At 46.9% G+C, this 17,609-nt stretch overlaps 7 protein-coding genes across 7 annotated transcripts; 2 read left to right on the top strand and 5 right to left on the bottom strand.

Moving 5' to 3' along the window:
* Positions 1-1,025: 1,025 nt before the first annotated feature.
* On the top strand, positions 1,026-3,940 carry V8C40DRAFT_280750 (uncharacterized protein; the record flags this gene model as incomplete). The annotated part of the gene is made up of 6 exons (XM_083221449.1): positions 1,026-1,910; positions 2,094-2,249; positions 2,367-2,550; positions 3,004-3,161; positions 3,216-3,682; positions 3,739-3,940. 6 exons carry the CDS (start codon positions 1,026-1,028, stop codon positions 3,938-3,940), a joined length of 2,052 nt encoding a protein of 683 aa, XP_083071263.1.
* Positions 3,941-5,302: 1,362 nt separating this feature from the next.
* V8C40DRAFT_250357 (asparaginase) lies at positions 5,303-6,630 on the bottom strand. Its single transcript, XM_083216956.1, has one exon. The coding sequence runs from the start codon at positions 6,545-6,547 to the stop codon at positions 5,456-5,458; it is 1,092 nt and encodes a 363-aa protein (XP_083071262.1). The 5' UTR covers positions 6,548-6,630; the 3' UTR covers positions 5,303-5,455.
* Positions 6,631-6,885: 255 nt separating this feature from the next.
* On the bottom strand, positions 6,886-8,088 carry V8C40DRAFT_267800 (zinc-binding alcohol dehydrogenase family protein; the record flags this gene model as incomplete). Its single annotated transcript, XM_083219891.1, has 4 exons — positions 6,886-7,563; positions 7,623-7,780; positions 7,836-7,923; positions 7,990-8,088. The coding sequence occupies 4 exons, from the start codon at positions 8,086-8,088 to the stop codon at positions 6,886-6,888; spliced, it is 1,023 nt and encodes a 340-aa protein (XP_083071261.1).
* A 1,127-nt stretch (positions 8,089-9,215) lies between these two features.
* Positions 9,216-11,521, bottom strand: V8C40DRAFT_250354 (phosphate transporter). The gene is made up of 4 exons (XM_083216955.1): positions 11,361-11,521; positions 10,309-11,283; positions 9,782-10,255; positions 9,216-9,720 (listed from the first exon to the last, which is right to left on the bottom strand). The coding sequence occupies exons 1-4, from the start codon at positions 11,437-11,439 to the stop codon at positions 9,416-9,418; spliced, it is 1,833 nt and encodes a 610-aa protein (XP_083071260.1). The 5' UTR covers positions 11,440-11,521; the 3' UTR covers positions 9,216-9,415.
* Positions 11,522-12,405, bottom strand: V8C40DRAFT_250353 (uncharacterized protein). The gene has a single exon (XM_083216954.1). The coding sequence runs from the start codon at positions 12,244-12,246 to the stop codon at positions 11,950-11,952; it is 297 nt and encodes a 98-aa protein (XP_083071259.1). The 5' UTR covers positions 12,247-12,405; the 3' UTR covers positions 11,522-11,949.
* A 1,304-nt stretch (positions 12,406-13,709) lies between these two features.
* On the bottom strand, positions 13,710-15,445 carry V8C40DRAFT_250350 (Zn(II)2Cys6 transcription factor domain-containing protein). Its single transcript, XM_083216953.1, has one exon. The coding sequence runs from the start codon at positions 15,349-15,351 to the stop codon at positions 13,870-13,872; it is 1,482 nt and encodes a 493-aa protein (XP_083071258.1). The 5' UTR covers positions 15,352-15,445; the 3' UTR covers positions 13,710-13,869.
* A 791-nt stretch (positions 15,446-16,236) lies between these two features.
* On the top strand, positions 16,237-17,254 carry V8C40DRAFT_267797 (SDR family NAD(P)-dependent oxidoreductase; the record flags this gene model as incomplete). The annotated part of the gene is made up of 2 exons (XM_083219890.1): positions 16,237-16,951; positions 17,046-17,254. The coding sequence occupies 2 exons, from the start codon at positions 16,237-16,239 to the stop codon at positions 17,252-17,254; spliced, it is 924 nt and encodes a 307-aa protein (XP_083071257.1).
* Between the last annotated feature and the right edge of the window lie 355 nt (positions 17,255-17,609).

The following is a 17,609-nucleotide window of genomic DNA, read 5'->3' as shown; positions in this document are numbered from 1 at the left end:
TATTAGCAGGTGGCTTCTGTGTCCTGATCGCGCCCCAATACCTACAATGTACTCCCTTGGCAATGTGTTTTCTGACTTGGGCACAGGAGAAAGGTTAAATGGTATGAGCGCCTCGTATCAACAAGGATATCAACGTCACTGACCCATGGTGTGGCATTGTGTCACCACTATAACAGTGATAAAACAACTCCATCTTGTGAAATCTGTATTCGAAACGAACAGGATTGCCGCTATCCATCGACAGCCCAAAAGCCTGGCCCAAAACTTGGTAATTACATCTTGTTTAGGCGGTACATGTATAAGAATTCTCACATTTGATAACACAGGAAGCTTCCATAAGCGCAAGGCCAGATCTTCTCGTCGTCGACACAACGACCCGAATATACCCGTTCCGCAGCTTCCCAAAAGACGTTCAGACGATGATTCGGGTAAAGGTTTAGACGCCGAAGATGTCCCTTTACACCACCTCCTAGCACATAAAGCAAAGTCAAATAGTATATCAAGCTGGATATTACATCACTTTCATGAGAAGCAGGCTTATTATGAGGAATCCGAGGAAAGTCGTAAGAGTTCCTGCTCTCCTCAGGCACACTTCATCCCAACCCCACCCAACACAATACAGAATGATAATACCACGCATGTTTGCGCCGCGCTGGGCATATGTGAAGATGAGTATCTTCAATTGTGAGTTCTAAGATTAGAGTATTGAATTACGAACCACAAGCTGACTACAGGCGCTTTACAGAATAGACTTATACTTCTCCGACCTCACTTCGGTTTCACTATTCCACCGACCAACCTTTCAACAGCGCATTAATAGCGATCTTGACCCTGAACAAGCCACTGCTTTACTTGCTTCTATATTCTCACTGTCGGCTAAGCATCTTTGTAACGACAGAGATGACACTCAAAAAGAGGTCTTGAATCCGTCCAAGTTCTACGAAATTGCGTCGAACTTGGTTCACAAGCAGTTGCGGAATTGTGGTGACAGATCACCTCCATTATTCCTTCTTCAGACTTTCATCATGACAACATACTACGAATTGGTCAGTGGTGTTCGCGGAGTCGCATGGCGGTCACTGGGAGCTGTGATTAGAATTGCATACGAACTTCGACTTCATCTCGTCGATCTGCCTCTGAAACTGTCTTCCACCAAAACTGATATGGATCCCCTAGAGGTATGGGTGGCTAAAGAAGAAAGACGGAGAGCGTGGTGGACTATTTGGGAATTTGAAGTCTTCGCGACAACCATACGCAAGTGCCCACTCGGCATGGATCCAGAACAACATGCCACGCTTCTGCCTGTTGACGACAAATTCTGGTTCAATGGTGAGAAAAAACCAAGTTGCTTCTTTGAAAAAGATCCGGTACTTCGATGGAAGGAACTCAAAAATAGCGACAATGAAAGTGGCAGAGCCTGGTTCATAGTCATCAATTCTTTCATGCGAGACGCGCACGCTCTCTCGAATGCATCCGTCCCTGTAGAATCTTCTAGCGATGAGGATACTGGATCTTACGGAGGTAATCGTTTAACATCAAACCAGAGAAATGGCCAAGATTTTGAGAGGGCATCGAAACTCGCTGTGTTGGACAACTGCGTCTCTTGCTTTACGCTGTCATTACCTCAAGAGCTTCGTTATCGTTCAGAGCATTTATTTTCCTCCCCATCAAGTCAGGATCAAGTATATGCGCGACGAAGAGACAGCGAAAAGCAGACGATTCATGCAATGATTCAACTCGCCAAGATAATGATACTTCACAAAGATTGCTTCCGTAACGACTACCGAGCTGCTGAGAGAGAGGACGACACAAACATGTTCAGCAACAGAGCATCTTCGCCATGGCCAGGCGACTCCAACTCACATCCAAATTCCGTATGGTCAAGGTACCTTGATGCCGCAGATAATGTGGTTAGTATCGTCCGGAACGCATCGATCGACCACATTCGCTATGGTGACCCTCTTTTAGTAAACACTTTCTGGATAATAGCTGCGATACAGCTTGTACAGAGAACATTTGCGAAAACAAAGTCTGAGAAAGTCATGGCGCAGTCCAGCTTTGATTTGCTGCGCCTAACCTTGATACAACACGAGCAATATTGGAATACCTCACCTGTACTTTTACAGAACTTGGATAAGCTGCAAAGTACTCTAAGTAGTATAAGGGCTCATGTTGTCTCAAGGTCCTCTGCCATGAATCAGCCTAGTGCAGCTCCCCGCTCACCAGAAGAAGAGCTCACTCCTCATATCGTAAGTATAACCCGCCTCATCATGGACGCAGCAGTACTAACAGGCGCTTAGCATGGTGATACCAGTTTGAAGAACAATGGCTCCTCAGTCTGTAAAGATCTGGAAGAAAAAGAGCAGAGCAATGCAACGGACTGTGTGCAACAGATGGACATGACAGCTTGTGAAGGCACTTTCTCACTTGATAGCGGCGATTATGTTTGTGATGCAAGCCTCGATGGCTCCAATCTGGACTTCACCTTGGACTTGCCAATTGATACCATTTTTTCCGAGATATGGCAAAATTCACAGCAGAATGATCTATGTACCGTTGATGACATTCTGGGGCCTTATATATATCCGGACAACTTGCTATAGGTATCAAACACTTTGACAAGAAAGAGAAAAAAAAGACCATATGCTGAGAATTGATGAAATCCCCGTTATCTCCTCTGCTTCCTGAATATTTTCTGATTGGATCACGATTGTGAGAGTCCGTACGTGTATTTGGCCGATCGACTGATCGGTGGGTTTCGGTCGATTCTTCGGGCTAACCAATGAGTGATGTGTCTCGGGCGAAATTTCGGGCCACGTCAGATAAGAGATCTCTCATTGTATGACAATCATAACACTTTAGGGTTCGTACCTATCAATTGTTCTATATAATCATCAGGCCATCTATTTTCTTAAGACTCATAGATAAGATGCTTCCAGTTCCCACCACACATTTCTTTATCGACCATGGCACGCAACTGGACACACCTGATACGCTTCATAGCAGATGAAGATAATCAGATTCATCTGGGTCAAATTGATCCATCCGTCAATGCAGACGTCGGATTGGACACCTACAACGGAAAGCGTGTTCAAGCCCGTCTAATACTTGGATCGGCCTTTGACGGAACTGTAACAGACAAAATCATGACGGTAAAGCAGGTGCGCTTATTACGATCCTCCATTACAGTAGGACAGTCAAATAATTCTTTATAGCTTCTAGCGCCGTTAGATTACCACGATGTTCCTTTAGTTCGCTGTCTTGGACTCAATTACTACGACCATGCCATCGAGGCAAAAATGCCCATCCCCAAGGAACCAGTGCTTTTCATCAAGCCTAGAACTGCGATTAGTTCACCGCATCCGACCACCATTAATGTCGTTACAATAGGACAAGATGATTCCAGCGATTACGAAGCCGAGCTTGCATTTATAATTGCAAAGGACGGAAGGGATATACCAGAAGAGAAGGCTGGAGAATACGTTCTTGGATATACATGCAGTAACGACGTATCTGTCAGGAGTCAGCAGTTTAAGAATAGCCAGTGGTGCTTCTCTAAAGGATTTGACGGATCCGCCCCTATTGGACCCGTTCTAGTCAGTCCAGACGCCATTGGTGACGCAGGCAACCTGGCAATTCAGGCGATATACAACGGAGATACAGTGCAGGATTCCAATACCAGGTTTGCTCCTGAAGCTCTAGACTCATCTGCCCATCTTAACTTACATACTATTATAGGGAACTTATCTTCAACGTTAACAAGATAATATCCTTTTTATCGCAAGGTACAACACTCGAGCGAGGGACAGTTGTCATGACTGGCACTGGTCCAGGGATAGGATCTCTGAGGAATCCGAAAATATTTCTGCGAGATGGAGATGACATAAGAGTATATATCGAAAGAATTGGGACGCTTATCAATAGGACATACTATGAATAGAACATAAAACATATCTATATAACCATATCACTCCAATAAATATAATACAGATACATCAAGCTGGTACTGTAAGGTATTATACAGCTCGCATGTAGCTCATCAGGCGCTGACTTCAACATCCCCTTCCCAGTGAATCTTTCTTTCCAAGAAAATGTCTGACCTGGCAGAAGGTATCTCGTCGAACAGTGATGCTTTAACGAAATATTTGCCAGGCAGCTTTTCAGGTTGGCTAAAAAGAGGACTATCAAACAGCATTCCAGTCAGCTTTGTTTAACCTATTAACAGTGTTATGATCATGAAAGAAGCCTAACAGACCTTCCACATGTTTGACAAAATGTGCGCTAATTGACGAAGAACATGAGTTAATATTAGCCATAGTGGTATTGATACTCATAGAACACACCGTTACTGAAGCTTTGGATGCAGTATTGGAATCGAGGTATTGCTTTGCGGAACTCTTAGGATCACTAACTGTGAAGTCCTTTTCCTCTAGAAGATAGTTGATCGAGAACGCTATTTCCTAGTTAGACAAGTGGGATGAAGTTTGAGGTAAGACTTAACGGACGTCCACCTGAGCGACGACAATTTGAGCTACCAGACTCATCGTATCAGCATACAACGTGGAAGTTACTATCAATTGATGGCGTACCAATGACACGCCAAGGTTGCGGAAGGAGCTGCGTTAAGCGTGACGGTAATAGAGCCACAATTGCAAGTACCGCTGTAAGACGACATGGCTAAGATCGCGTTAACCACACTGAATATCGGTTGAATCAGAAAAGGTGAATTAAAATGACAATGGATTAATATTAAACAGACAAGAATATATAATTCACTCAAACATTTAGTGTTGAATTTCAGCAATTACGCCTCCTTATTATGTTCCATCCTGCCGAATATCAAGGATACGAGCTCCGTATTTACCGAGGTTTCGGTACATGAGACCGTAGGATTCTGACGACGCGGTTCAATTATCGGGGATAATTTGAGCGTTCAACTGGTCTGGTGATTGATCATTATGGCCATCAATACGACTCTCAATGCGACCACAGTATGGTATATCCATCCACTATTTTTCTCTTTCAGCCGAAACTATATCGGAGATAGGACCTAGCGACTCATATCGCAGGCTCTTACAAATCCCGCCACACCCTATTTTCTGAATCACATCTAGTGTATGGAAAATACTATTTCTTTTGTATCAACGCCATATAGTGGTGAGGAAGCTATTCACTACATGGGTTGATACAAACAAGCTGATTATCTGACGTCTTCCTAAACAGTTTACTAGCACCCACAACCTCCAGACTACCATCTTTCAACTCAATAGCTTATGCTCTGGCTGAAGTAAAAAGGAATGTGGTAGAAGTTCCCGTTTAGCTAGTTATACCGAGGTATTTTCCCCCAGTTAGCTAATCACGCCGAGTCATTTGTATAGGGTTGTAGTTTGCAGGTTCCCACGATCGGGGCAATTAAATCATCTTATTGTCTATACGTGCAAGTTTCAACCAATCCCTAAAAAATCAACGCCCCTCTCTCTGACTGAAAACTGAACTGGAAGCTCGTGGTACCTGTAACGATGCCCATTGTGTTGCGAATTTTAGGATGATGATATGTCTCCAGACTCTGTATGTCTTCTCGACTACAAACCTTCAGCTGTTCCAAGATTTCGGCCACGGCGGCATAAAGTATATCCAAGTTTCCATCTTCAATCTTGACTGCAATACCAATTGCTCCCACAGCCCCAAGGCTTTCGGTGCGCTCGGACTCACGCAGTCCGATCCCATAGCAGCCATCGGCTCCGACTTTTCCGATGATAGCGCCATTAAAAGCACGCATAAGGAGCGTATCAAATCGACCCTCGCCACCAACCATCTCTGGGTTTCGGGACATAGCGTTGAATATCCGTCCCATATTTTGTACTCTTTTGGCGGTTTGATCGCCGCTTGCTAATGCATCTGATGCTTGAGCAAATGAAGCATAAATCTTAGCAAGGTAGAAGAGGGGTAGCGCAGGAGCTGGCATATTGCAACCATCAAGCCCCCACCGAACATCTTGTTCTTCCAGACCTGCCAATTCTTCCACCACCTGCCTAACTCTAGTCTGAATCGGATGCGTGAGAAGGTGATAGTCGTCTGAGGTGGCGGCAATAGCTTTAGCACCGGCTAGCATACCCGCGTGTTTTCCGGAGCAGTTATTATAAACTCCGGTTGGCTCGAAACCACGCTTTATCCATTCTCGGGCGATAGCTAAGTTGATTGAAGGATGACCACCACAGCGCAACTGATCCTCAACGTGCTGTGATTTCGCAAGCATTTGCTGAGCCCTTGCAACATGCCGTTCTTCGCTGCTGTGTGAGGCACACATAAGTGCTAGATCAACATCATCAAAGCCAAACTGTTCAAGGGCACCAGTTTCCACAACCGCCAGCGCTTGAGCAGGCTTGGCTGCAGAGCGAAGCAATGTTATACGAGAGGGATCGCCAAGGGAAAGCAGAAGTTGCCCAGTAGAGTCCACGACGACAGCATGGACCAAGTGCTTGTTTTCGACAATGCCGTTTCTGTCGATGACGACATAACTATTATTGTTAGAAGAAGGTATCGTCATTTTTTTGTTTTGATGCCAACGCAAGAGACATTAACGTGCTGTTAATGTCTTGCGGCAGGTGAGTCAATGCAATGTCAAAGAGCAGTCGAAAGAGAAATTTGAGAGGCTAAATTGATGCAGCTGTTATCTCCAACAAAAAGGCCCACATCTGTGGAGGGCGCAACAGTTGGAGCCAATAGTGCATTAACGAAGTCGCAGAACCACAAAGTTTCTCAATGAAGCCCTTGAGTATAAACCCCCACTATTCTTCTTCGATATTTGAGTTTCTACTCCATTTAAAGATTGTGATTCCACTTTATTCAGCTACAACTCATGTAGTACAAGAAATGCTAACAACCTCATGCCTTGTGGTCCGGCTTAATGACCAGTCGAGTTCCGTGATTTTCTCCATGCTTCAGAACCCTCCACGCCTCTCTTGTTTTGTCAAGCCCCCCAAAGATAGTGAGAGGGAGCGATGTGAGTTCCTTCTTTGCCAAGGCATTCTCCATAAAGTTCCACCAGAACCACTCTGTAAACTCACTATTCTTTTCGTCCAAGTAGTCATCAATATACTGGGCAAAATGTCCCGTAACGTTTGCAGGCAGTTCAACTCCTGCCCGAACACCCATCGTAGATAAAAATGAGCCGCCTCCCAGAGCTGCCAGTATCGCTCCGATTTTGACTTGGTCCGCCGCATCATCGGCAGCAGCAAAAACAGCCTTGAATGGGCCCAGTGCAGACGCTGCAGAGACGACATCCTCTGAGGTGCGGTCTACAAAATGCGAAGCACCAAATCGCTCTGCAAGCTGCTTGTGGCGACCAGAAGCGACACCGACAACCTCATACCCAGCTAACCTAGCCAGTTGAGTTGCAAAAACTCCTAATGATGATGATACTCCCCAAATGAGAATCCTTTCGCCAGTAGCAGGTGCACTAGGTATCTGTGGCCTGTTCAAGCCAAGATGAAGGACTAGAGCACTCATCGCCGTATAGGTTGTAGCGATGTTGGCGGCTTCGTCAAATGATACATCACTTATCTATATATCATGGCAATTAGAGACATGTTTATCGCACCACTGTTTAAAAGAAGAGTTACCTTTGAAGCTAATTTTTGAGGAACAAGACAGTATCTCTGATAAGCGCCAAAACGAGAGTCATTTCGAAGAACACCAGAAGTATTGAACAAAATGCGGTCTTCTGGTTTGAAACGAGTAACGCCAGGGCCAGTCTTTTCAACAATTCCAGACGCGCAAACTATTGGTCTTGTTAGGAAATGATGACAATAATGAGGGTTCAGATGGAAACCTACGGCCAATAACAGTTGGATATTTAAGCTTAATAGGAATGAGGCCCTCTTGCATTTTCCATTCTCCAGGCTGAACTGCTATAGCTTTAACCTTTGCGTCTCAATTAGTATACCTCTGGGGGACTATTTTGGAGAACGATGTTGAGATCAAACGAACCTGTATCAACATCTCACCTTCTCCAGGCTCGGGTATATCTGCCAATCCAATCTTTGGCTCCTCGGCAACTCCAGTTAGCCATAGTGCTTCATTCGCCATTGTGTGTATCGTAATTTTTTTTCTTGCAAGAAGATTCGAAGTGTTAGGAGTGAATGAAGCTTCTTAAGACAATGAATTATATTGAATGCATAATGAAGCTCGACTATTATATCTTAAATAATTCATCTTGAGATATAAACATGTCTATACGTTCCAATCCGATTAATCCCATTTGTCATTCCTTACTCAAGTCTATCCGACCCTGGAGTTTCACAGCTGACTTTTGAGAAGAAGTGATAAATCGCCTTGTTTAGCTGCGCGTTGATATGCCTAATTCCGACCGTAGCGTAATTATCGGATTTGTAATCGGCGCTGGTAGCACCATACAAATGCAGCCTCACGAAATGGGAAATTTGATTGGAGCAATTATAGAAGTGTTTCCACTAAAGACTATGGAATCAATTCACTGTCCTGATCTGCTAATGATGAGAAAGCAGATTAGCTAACAAGCGCTCGCTTGATTGTCTATTGAACAGGGGTTTAAAGAGTCTGGAGACCATTGAAACAGAAAGCGGCCGCGTTTACCCAAATTAGCCATTCAGCCCTCTAGCAACCTTGAGTTACTATTCAAAGTAGTGCTTTTGATCAGTAACTAGGTAGTTATGGAAGGAGGATTGGTGAGATTACCAATGGACAGTGTATAAAGACAACATTGACCGAAGTCTCAACCCCAGCGAATAAAGGGAGGGGGGGAAACTCCGTCGGCCATTAGGACCAAATACATAATCTATGTCGTTTTCCTTTTGTCTCTTATCTCATGTGGGCTGCCACGCGTCATTTGCAAGAGCCAATGTTCGTACTATATGTCCATGTACCGTTGCTACATGCCTACTTAGTGGGCAACTGGGCAGTTCCTACAATATTCTGACTATCTCTGCCTGTTTCTGTACCAGAAAACATATAGACATCTGTCCATGTCTATTCTAGACCTGCTTTAAAATTACCACGTCGTCCGATACATTTAGAACAGTGATATCCTATTGAAGCACAACTTATAACAGCACTGAAACTTCTTATGATATCTCATGATTACTACTAGCTTCTTCCTAGAAAGCAAAGAATCACCTCATTAATTGGCATTTAGCAATGCATTCATCATTTACAAACGAAAAGTGGTTCATCATCATGTGTGATATTCCTCGTGACGCGAGACGCGCCGACTACTTTTTAAACTAGGTATTTCCCCTCCATCGCTGAAATTAAATTAAGTACAGAGCAATCATAAATATGTATGCAGGATATCAATCATTTTGTAATAAACACAGTTCTATCCACAACCTTAACCACATCCCCAGAATAACTTTTTTCATGTGCGTAGATGAGCTGCTTAAGCAGAAGCAGCGGCAGGAAGGAAATGAGGAGCGTTGAGGAAGAGACCCATTATCACACCACCGAGGGTACCGGCAACGGGGATGGTCATGATCCAGGAGAACAACAAAAGTCCGACTCGCTGGAAGTTGACGGCCTTGAAGGTGCCGTTGCAGAGACCAACACCAACGGTGGCACCAGTGATGCACATGGATGTAGAAACGGGCAGAGAGTACTGAGAGAAGACGAGAACGGTAATGGCAGCACCCATCTCCATGGAACAACCACGAGAAGGAGAGTGGTAGGTGATCTTGTTACCCATGACTATACGGCGAGTTAGTGAATCAGACTCAACCTAGGAGGCGGAGCTTAGAATGAAACTTACCCTTCATGATGTTGTAGCCGTAGGTGCAGAGACCGATGGAGATCATAGCAGACAGGACAGCCAACTGCCAGACGGGAACGGGGGCCTTGGCGGCGGCAGCGTTGCCAGTCTTCCAGGCAGAGTAGATGACGGCCCAGGGGCCAACAGAGTTACCGATATCGTTGGCACCGTGAGCGAAAGAGGCAGTGCAAGCAGTCAAAACCTGGATGAATGAATAGGTGTGCTCGACCTCGTTGGGGAACTTCTGAGCAGCGGCGTAGACACGCTTCATGCGTTCACCATCGGGAGTACCTTCAGTACCGGTCTGGGCAGCGTGGATATCGTAGTAAAGGCCATAGAGAAGACCAGCAGTGATCATAGCGGGGATACGGATAGCAAGGATCTTGATGTTCTTGAATTCGTAGATCTCACCAGGGCCCATGGGGTTGTCACGGAGAGTGCGCATAGCCCAGCCGATAGGTCCACGCTTCTTGTCTAATTACGAGTTAGTACGGCTTCTTTGTGTCTCCTTTGATCTCTAAACTTACATAATCTAGCATTGAGGCGGTTCTGGTTCTCAGCCATGAGCTCGGCGTAGGTGGGCCTGGCGGCCTCAACAGCAGAGATGTTCTTCTCGGCATCGGCGGGGGTTGTCGTGGCATCCACGTCATTCTTGAGGGCCTCGCCGTCGAGAGACTCATCAACAGAGTTGCCAGAAGAGTGCTCGTTATCCTTGTGGTGCTGGACAACAGCGTAGTCGGGAACAGCAGCGGTCTCAGCATCGGCGGGAGCAGGGCGGTTCCACAGAAGAGGTCCGAGGATGAACATCCACCACTTGATGGTGTAGTCCTTCTTCAGGATCTTGGCGCGAGCAAAAGGAACGAAGAAGATGGCGGACAGAAGCGCAACACCACCGCCAGTGCCCATGGTGACAGCGGCAATGTACCACGCAGGCTTCTTACCAAGACCCAAGTTGGGAGAACCCTTGTAGACAATGGACAGAGTGCAGATGGTGGCGGCAACCAGGAAGAAGAAGGGAGAGGAGTAGACGGCCCAGGGTGCAGGGTTCTTCCTGACGTGAACGACGAAGCGGATCAGAAGGAAGATGGCGGCAGCGAAACCACCAGAAATGGCCGGGGCCATACCCAGGCCAGCGAAGATGGCACCAAGACCCTTGCCATCATTCCATCCCCATTGAACCTTGGAAGCACCAACAGTAGCAACACCGACACCAGCGACAGCAGAGATGAGAGAGTAGGTGGAAGAAACGTGAGCGGAGTGACGAGTGCACCACATGACCCAAGAGGAGGCGGCGGCGAGGGCGCAGGTGAAGGCGAGCATCTGGACACCGGCGTTGCCCTGGAAGGCAGAGTTGGGGATGATGCCGTTCTTGATGGTATCGGCCGTTCGGGCACCGACAGTGATGGCACCGAGCATTTCGAAGACGGTGCCGAAGATCATGGCCTGTCGGTAGGAGATGGACCTAGATGAGACACTGGTGGCCCAAGAGTTGGCAACATCGTCTGTAAGAGAGAGAGCAGATGAGTTAGATATTTTGCCATTGTACAAGTTATGAAGCCCTGTAAAAGAGATTACTTACTGGCACCGTTGTTGTAGGCATCCAGCATAGCAAACAGAGTGCCAATGGCAAAGATGTAGTCATACTGATGCAGCGTCATTTTGACGGATGTGCGTTTCAGCAACCCCAAACTGTAGGAAGGGTGATCCTGCAAAGATTGGAATGGGGATGGTAAAGAGACAAGCCGGAAGAGAAGTCCAAGGGCAGTCGCACAGGACGCTTCTTAAATATTATATCCCCAGGTCTAACTCGTACGTGTACTACATTACATGTAACCTGCAACAGCACGCAGCACCAGGTCCCCTGGGTACCAGCCCAAGAGTGCATATTCTCCTCGGTCCAGGTTCCATCGTTATCCGCATGCCATGCTCCATAGCCACTATCGTATTGTGCGTCCCACGCACGACAAGAAGGAAGACAAGAGGCAAGATGGAGTAGAAACATCGTGGTCCTTTCCCCGTTGGGACACCGACGTTGTCAATGCACACTTTTGGGCAAAGAATAGATCAGCATGTGGCAACGGATATTGGCCTTAGTCCTGAAGCAACAGCTGTCTGATGGAAAGTGTTCGTGGAACCTTGCAAAGTTCCAAGCTCTAACGCAGACAGCATCAGGCACGACGTTGTTGGTGGCAGGGTAAGCCTCGCGCAGTCCGTCTCCCTATCACGTCCCCAGGAAAATACACGTGGGTTCGTCGACAGCTCTCAGCGGTAGATCGATGCGGCCCCCAGACTCTTGTTCGTCGAGATGGATCCACCGGCTGAGCAGACTTGCTGCGGCCAAGAGATTCCCGAACCGGCCATGTAGGCCGCCATCTTCTCAAAGCTGGACCGAGTGTCGCGTGAACGCCCTGAAATGCAAATAATGCGGCCGGCAAGCGGACAAACAGATGAATCTCCCCATCCATCTGGCGACGGTCGAGACTCTGTTTCTCTTGAGTCTTTGTTCATCATCCGTGTGTCCTTATCTCCGAGCTTGTTCGTCAGAGAGGAGAGGGCCAACACCACCACCACCACCGCTATCGAAAAAAAGATAGCCAGGGTCGAATCAGACAGGCTATCACAAAACCAGCTCAAGTCCCTCGATCACGACAGAGCACGTGCCTCGGCCTCGAAGGAACAAAGCCTTCGTCTGCGGCCTTGCCAAGACTGGCAACGACCCAAGTTAAACCGCAATAAGGTTGACCACTTACATTCAGTGTGGATAAAGTTAGCATTTAAGCTTGGCATCCAGTCCAGCGCTAGCTCGTTGGAGCCGTTCAGGGGTGTGTCACTTCCCACGGGGTGACAATGGTGGCCTGGTTTGCTTGCCCAGAAGCCTCTCAGCGGAAACGATTCAAGGCTTCCAACTACTAGCAGCTCGGCATAACGTCTGCTCCCATTCCATTCAATACGTCTCGGGCTGCTGATGGCCAGTCATGATCAGATTTCCTCACCACCCTGGCACACGTGCGGCGCTTCGGTGACCGGAAAGCGATCAACGGCGCAGCCAAGACTCGATTCATTGCTCCATAGCGCCACGGCCAAGGCGGCGAGGTCTAGTATTTAGAGATTTCACACCTCATTCGCCCACTGCTTCGGTGTCTCTGACCTGACTTCGGTTCATCTGCTGGCTTGGCAACACTCAGCCGCCTGCGGGAGGCAAAACATAAAAAAAAGAACTGGAGCAGAAAGAAAAAAGTGTAAAAAAAGAGGCATCCAATTCAACTAGCCGACCACTAGACGGACACGCTTCAAGGGCCAATGATCGACCCACTCCAAGCATTGCAACCATTCCTTCTCGTAAGCCCGCGTTTTGTCCATGTAAGCTTATCGCAGTCCTCCCCTCGAGCACGTGTCTCATCATGAAAGAGTCGGGGTCTTTGTGGATCTGCGCTGGTGTTAATAAAAACTTTATCTCTTCACTTTATTACCCAAATCTTCAACTCCACGCCTCACAAGCTGATTTGCCACCGTATCGCGTGGCCGAATTACGACGTCAAGATCATCGATTGACGGTCTAGTTGTTTGCCAACACAAAGCAAAGAGATGATGAACTTGTGATGCATGAATCATGATCGCCCTAGTAAGAGAACTTTCAAGTGGCTCGTATCGTTAGATTGTCGCAATCTCCCAAACCCAGCGAGATGGGAGAAGAAGGAGAAGAAATTAGAGGAAACCAATGAGAAAGAAAATAATATCCTTGACATCCCATCTCGATATCTGCCGTCTTTTATTATGCCGTGACGGGATAATAGTACTGGCGCGCGTCTAGAGATGGGTACTAGAGGTAGGTACAGACTACAGTGCCAGGTTTCGCCTGTCGACAGCTTCATCTCGAGACATGGAGCTACCCTGTACCACTCAGAATCATTTTGCAATTTAGTGAAACCACATCTGCATCTCGGATCAAGTCAAGGTAAATATTGCTTGAGTAGATGAAGTGTTCCATAGATGAACAAATTTTGTTTCTGCAGTTTCATGTTTCTGAAATTTACTCTCTAGCTCTATATACAGGGTTGCTGCTAAGTTTTAACGTATTAAACGAGTTGCTATAATAACCTCTGTGAATCTGCGGATACAGATTCCTGTTGATTAGAATCAGCCCCCCACTGTGCATACCTCTCCAATCCAAATGATATTATTGCAATAGTTTGCGAAAACTCATCCACTTTGGAGCGATCTGTCTGATCTACCAAGTTTTCCAATTCTGTATGCCGCACAGCCAAAAATCCCGACGAAGAAATACGCTTCATCCATATATGCGGATCTGGTGAGTCCCACAGCCCGTTTGCTGCGGTAAAGATGATACCACCAGGACAATCGGACCACCCTTTTTGCAGGACCCCGAATACGGAGCGGGTGATGCCAGCAGTGAGGCAGGTCCTGCGGATCGACTCGGAAAATGTCCACGATTGCCAAGCAGAGTAGACAGTTCCGTCCATGAGGAGCCCCATGTAGTCGTACTTGGTGGCACTGATAGTCAGATCGATTGACGGAGGAGCAGTGGCATCCATCGCCCCTTGCATCGTTCTAGGTCTCTTACGACTCTCCGTAGCCGGAATGTCATTGTTGTCAGTACTAGGCTTGTCTTCAGCCGTGTGACCTTGAGATATATCCAGCACGGTCCGTTCCCAGAGCTCCGTTGCCCACGACGTAAGGATATCAAGATTGCTTTCAGCCTGACCCCTTGCGCGGATATCACCGTCGAAAAGTCCTACAATGGTATATACTAGAAGAGCTTGGAGGCGAGATAGTGCCGTCATGGGGCCAAATATAAGATCCTCTAGTGGTCGTGCATCTTTAAAGTTGCTGACGAGGTGTGCGGCGCGACTTTGAAGAATACGCAGGGCCAGTTGTTTTGTTGCTGGTGTAGAGTTTGTGTATGCAGCGGTAACGGTATAGGCATCTTGCAGGCAATCTGGGAAGCCGTTGAACGTCTTCTGTTGGTTTAAGTGAATGAAAGGGCAATGACCTTTTACGGACCACTGTTTTAGCCAAGCCATAGCATGCTCTGGGAACTGTCGAAGAGCCTCTTCGTTGAAACATCCGCGAGGTCGGACGGAATCGGCATTGTCTGTAATTACCCAGGAGCTTGGCGATAGAAACCACGGGTTAGACAGATGAGGAGCCAATATAGCTTCACCTCCAGTGGTAACAAAACGGGATTCAGTCAAAAGCGAAGTGGAACTCTGGGTGAGATGGTTCCTGTTTTCGCTAGTACTATCTACGGGGAGTTCCTCATGGTAATTGCCGTTCGCCGTGGCACTTGAAGCACTGGAACCGGCAGAGTTGCCGGCGGATCCGCTCAGGTCCTGATACACCGTCGGTGGACCTTCAGAAGAGTAGACCAGTTCGACAGGAGGAACGTAGGAGATGCGAGGGGCAAAATATCGACACACAAGGCCTTTCTCGGCGCAACGGGTGCACGTTGGGATCTGGCGGGAGCATCTCCGCTTGCCCTTGGCACAGACAATGCAAGAGACTCGCCTTGCATGCCGAGGGTCCGCCCGGGATGTGTTATGCAGGTCCATCACGCACGCGTCACATGCGAGACTGTACGATATGTCTCATTAGTCCATTGACTGAAGAAAGAAGCCATAACGAATGACGGCAGAGGTCAAGTTGGTAATAGGATGAGGCTTCGGAATCCGTGGGAGGCGTTTGTCATCATCCGTAGTGGGGCCTTGCGGACAAGAAGCCCGCAAGGCAAATGTGCCCATTAGTAACAAATGCAGCAGCTATCGACAAAGGGGTCTTGTCCTAAGGCGAACAACGCCTTTTTAGCCATTATAGATGAGATAATTCGATGACTTGTTTTCGCGCCGTGATCTTTAGGGTGGTTAAGCAGGCTACATGTAAGTTGGGCGAGTGTTGTTAAGAGTTTGTCAAGTTAGGTTACAAAGTTATGTTCCCTATGTACCTAGCCATCATCATCGAAATACTATGTAAGCTGATTACTATAGGCCAGTTAATTTACATTTTTTTTTCTGCTTCTTTTTTCCTCTGTGGACATGTCATTGCTACTATAATTTCCTAATGACTCGGTATCCAGTAATGTTAGTTGACTTTTTTGAGTGACGCCTGCGGACATTTTGCCCGCCACGAGCGGCCCCGCTAGAACTGCTCGAAAGATCTAAGATACGTGTAAGCAATGCTACACAAATCTGAGGATGAAAAGAGAGGCTGTAGATTACAAATGGTATAAATAGGCAATATTATTTGCAAGTAATGTCATTGCTTCTATCGTATATAAGACATAAAAACTTGTCAATCAAGTCAACTAGAAACGGGATAATCAAGTCAACACACAACCATTAGCATCACCTGTATCAAATTGGGCACCTTGTTGTACCTCTTAAATTGAAACATTTATCGACGAGCCTATTTATCAATTGGGACAAAATATAACTGGAACAATGGGCCTACCATCTATCAAGAACATCCGCAAGGCGGCCTACCCAACTATCGACCCTCAGCGGCCGGAGAACAGCCAAGCTGGGCGAACTGTCCTTATCACCGGCGGCCATTCTGGTATTGGATATGCTATTAGCAAAGCCTTCATTTCTGCAAATGCTAAGCGCATTATAATCTTCGGCCGCAGAGCCGATGTTTTGGAATCGGCCGGTGAACAGCTCACTGCAGAGGCTAAGGAACTCGGATCACCCACCATTGTAGATACTCGCAGTGGTGACATTGCCGATCCCGCCTCGGTCAAAAAGTTGTTCTCTGGCTTGAAAGAAGATGGCATTACTCTTGATGTCTTGGTTCTTAACGCAGCAACGGGCGGAACGTCAAAAAAGATGGTCGACATGCCCTTGGACGAATTTTGGGGTGACTATCATATCAACGTCCGCTCTACCTTTGACCTGATTCAACACTTTTATCATCAAAAGTCTGGAGGTCCAAAATATGTTGTCAATCTTTCCACTCTTATCGCATATGTCTGGCACTTGTCAGGGAAGCCATCGTACGGATTGACCAAAAACGCCAGTCTGGGTATCGCCCAGCAGTTCGCCCAAGAACATGAGGCGGAAGAAATGCAAATCGTTAGCTTTCATCCAGGTGCTGTTCTCACGCCTATGAGTCGCGCAGATGGGTTCGACGAGAGCTCTCCGATCAATTGGGATAATGGTAAGTCATTTCTTCAGCATGGTCCTTTAATTCAACAAGATTGTCACGCTTCTTTGTGCCACACCGAAAAGTCAGCTGCTAACTCGTAGAGAAGAAAACTTGCCTGCTGCCCTAAGTGTCTGGGCTGCCACTCCTGCCGCTGCCTTCCTGCATGGCCGCTTCATCTGGAGTAACTGGGATGCTGACGAGCTTAGAAGTGGCGAGGCAGCGAAATTGATTGACAGCGATCCCAACTATTTGAGGATTGGTGTCAGTGGTCTCACCGAGAAGGATGCGGTTGCTACTCTAATGAAGAAGCCCTAAATAAAGTCTGACATATTCTATAACAGCTTTCGGCTGGGAAGTTGTGGGCTCTGATTAGAAGATTTATAGACAAACCTTACGCTTCATGTGTTTCCTAAGTAGCTATCTACGCGAATTCGTCTGACTAAAAATCGCTCCTGAAAATCGTGTTCCAGGTTACGGCAATGATACCAATAAGGTCTACTCTCTCGTGGGTGCGGTGAAGCTTGGAAGAAGGTCTCATGGAATAGTCCAGTTTCTTCTTTCTGTTGATTCTGGACAGCCATATGGTAGAGTATGTTGTAAATCCCTTTGACATCCGTGTAAATGTACTCACAAAATTTTGCCGAGGAGGATTTGCAATGACACCGTCCAA

The sequence above is a fragment of the Trichoderma camerunense genome, assembly GCF_050948025.1.
Source record: "Trichoderma camerunense strain CBS 138272 chromosome Unknown V8C40scaffold_13, whole genome shotgun sequence".
Classification (NCBI taxonomy): domain Eukaryota; kingdom Fungi; phylum Ascomycota; class Sordariomycetes; order Hypocreales; family Hypocreaceae; genus Trichoderma; species Trichoderma camerunense.
This window is presented reverse-complemented; position numbering and strand designations above follow the sequence as displayed.

What these genes read in the sequence shown, in the direction of transcription:
- V8C40DRAFT_250354 (XM_083216955.1), bottom strand. Translation starts at nt 11,439, where the DNA reads ATGACGCTGCATCAGTATGACTACATCTTTGCCATTGGCACTCTGTTT. An exon ending in TGCCTACAACAACGGTGCCA is followed by an intron (nt 11,284 to 11,360) that starts GTAAGTAATCTC and finishes TCTCTCTTACAG; the next exon opens with ACGATGTTGCCAACTCTTGG. An exon ending in CCGCCTCAATGCTAGATTAT is followed by an intron (nt 10,256 to 10,308) that starts GTAAGTTTAGAG and finishes ACTCGTAATTAG; the next exon opens with ACAAGAAGCGTGGACCTATC.
- V8C40DRAFT_250350 (XM_083216953.1), bottom strand. Translation starts at nt 15,351, where the DNA reads ATGGACCTGCATAACACATCCCGGGCGGACCCTCGGCATGCAAGGCGA.
- V8C40DRAFT_250357 (XM_083216956.1), bottom strand. Translation starts at nt 6,547, where the DNA reads ATGACGATACCTTCTTCTAACAATAATAGTTATGTCGTCATCGACAGA.
- V8C40DRAFT_250353 (XM_083216954.1), bottom strand. Translation starts at nt 12,246, where the DNA reads ATGGATGGGGAGATTCATCTGTTTGTCCGCTTGCCGGCCGCATTATTT.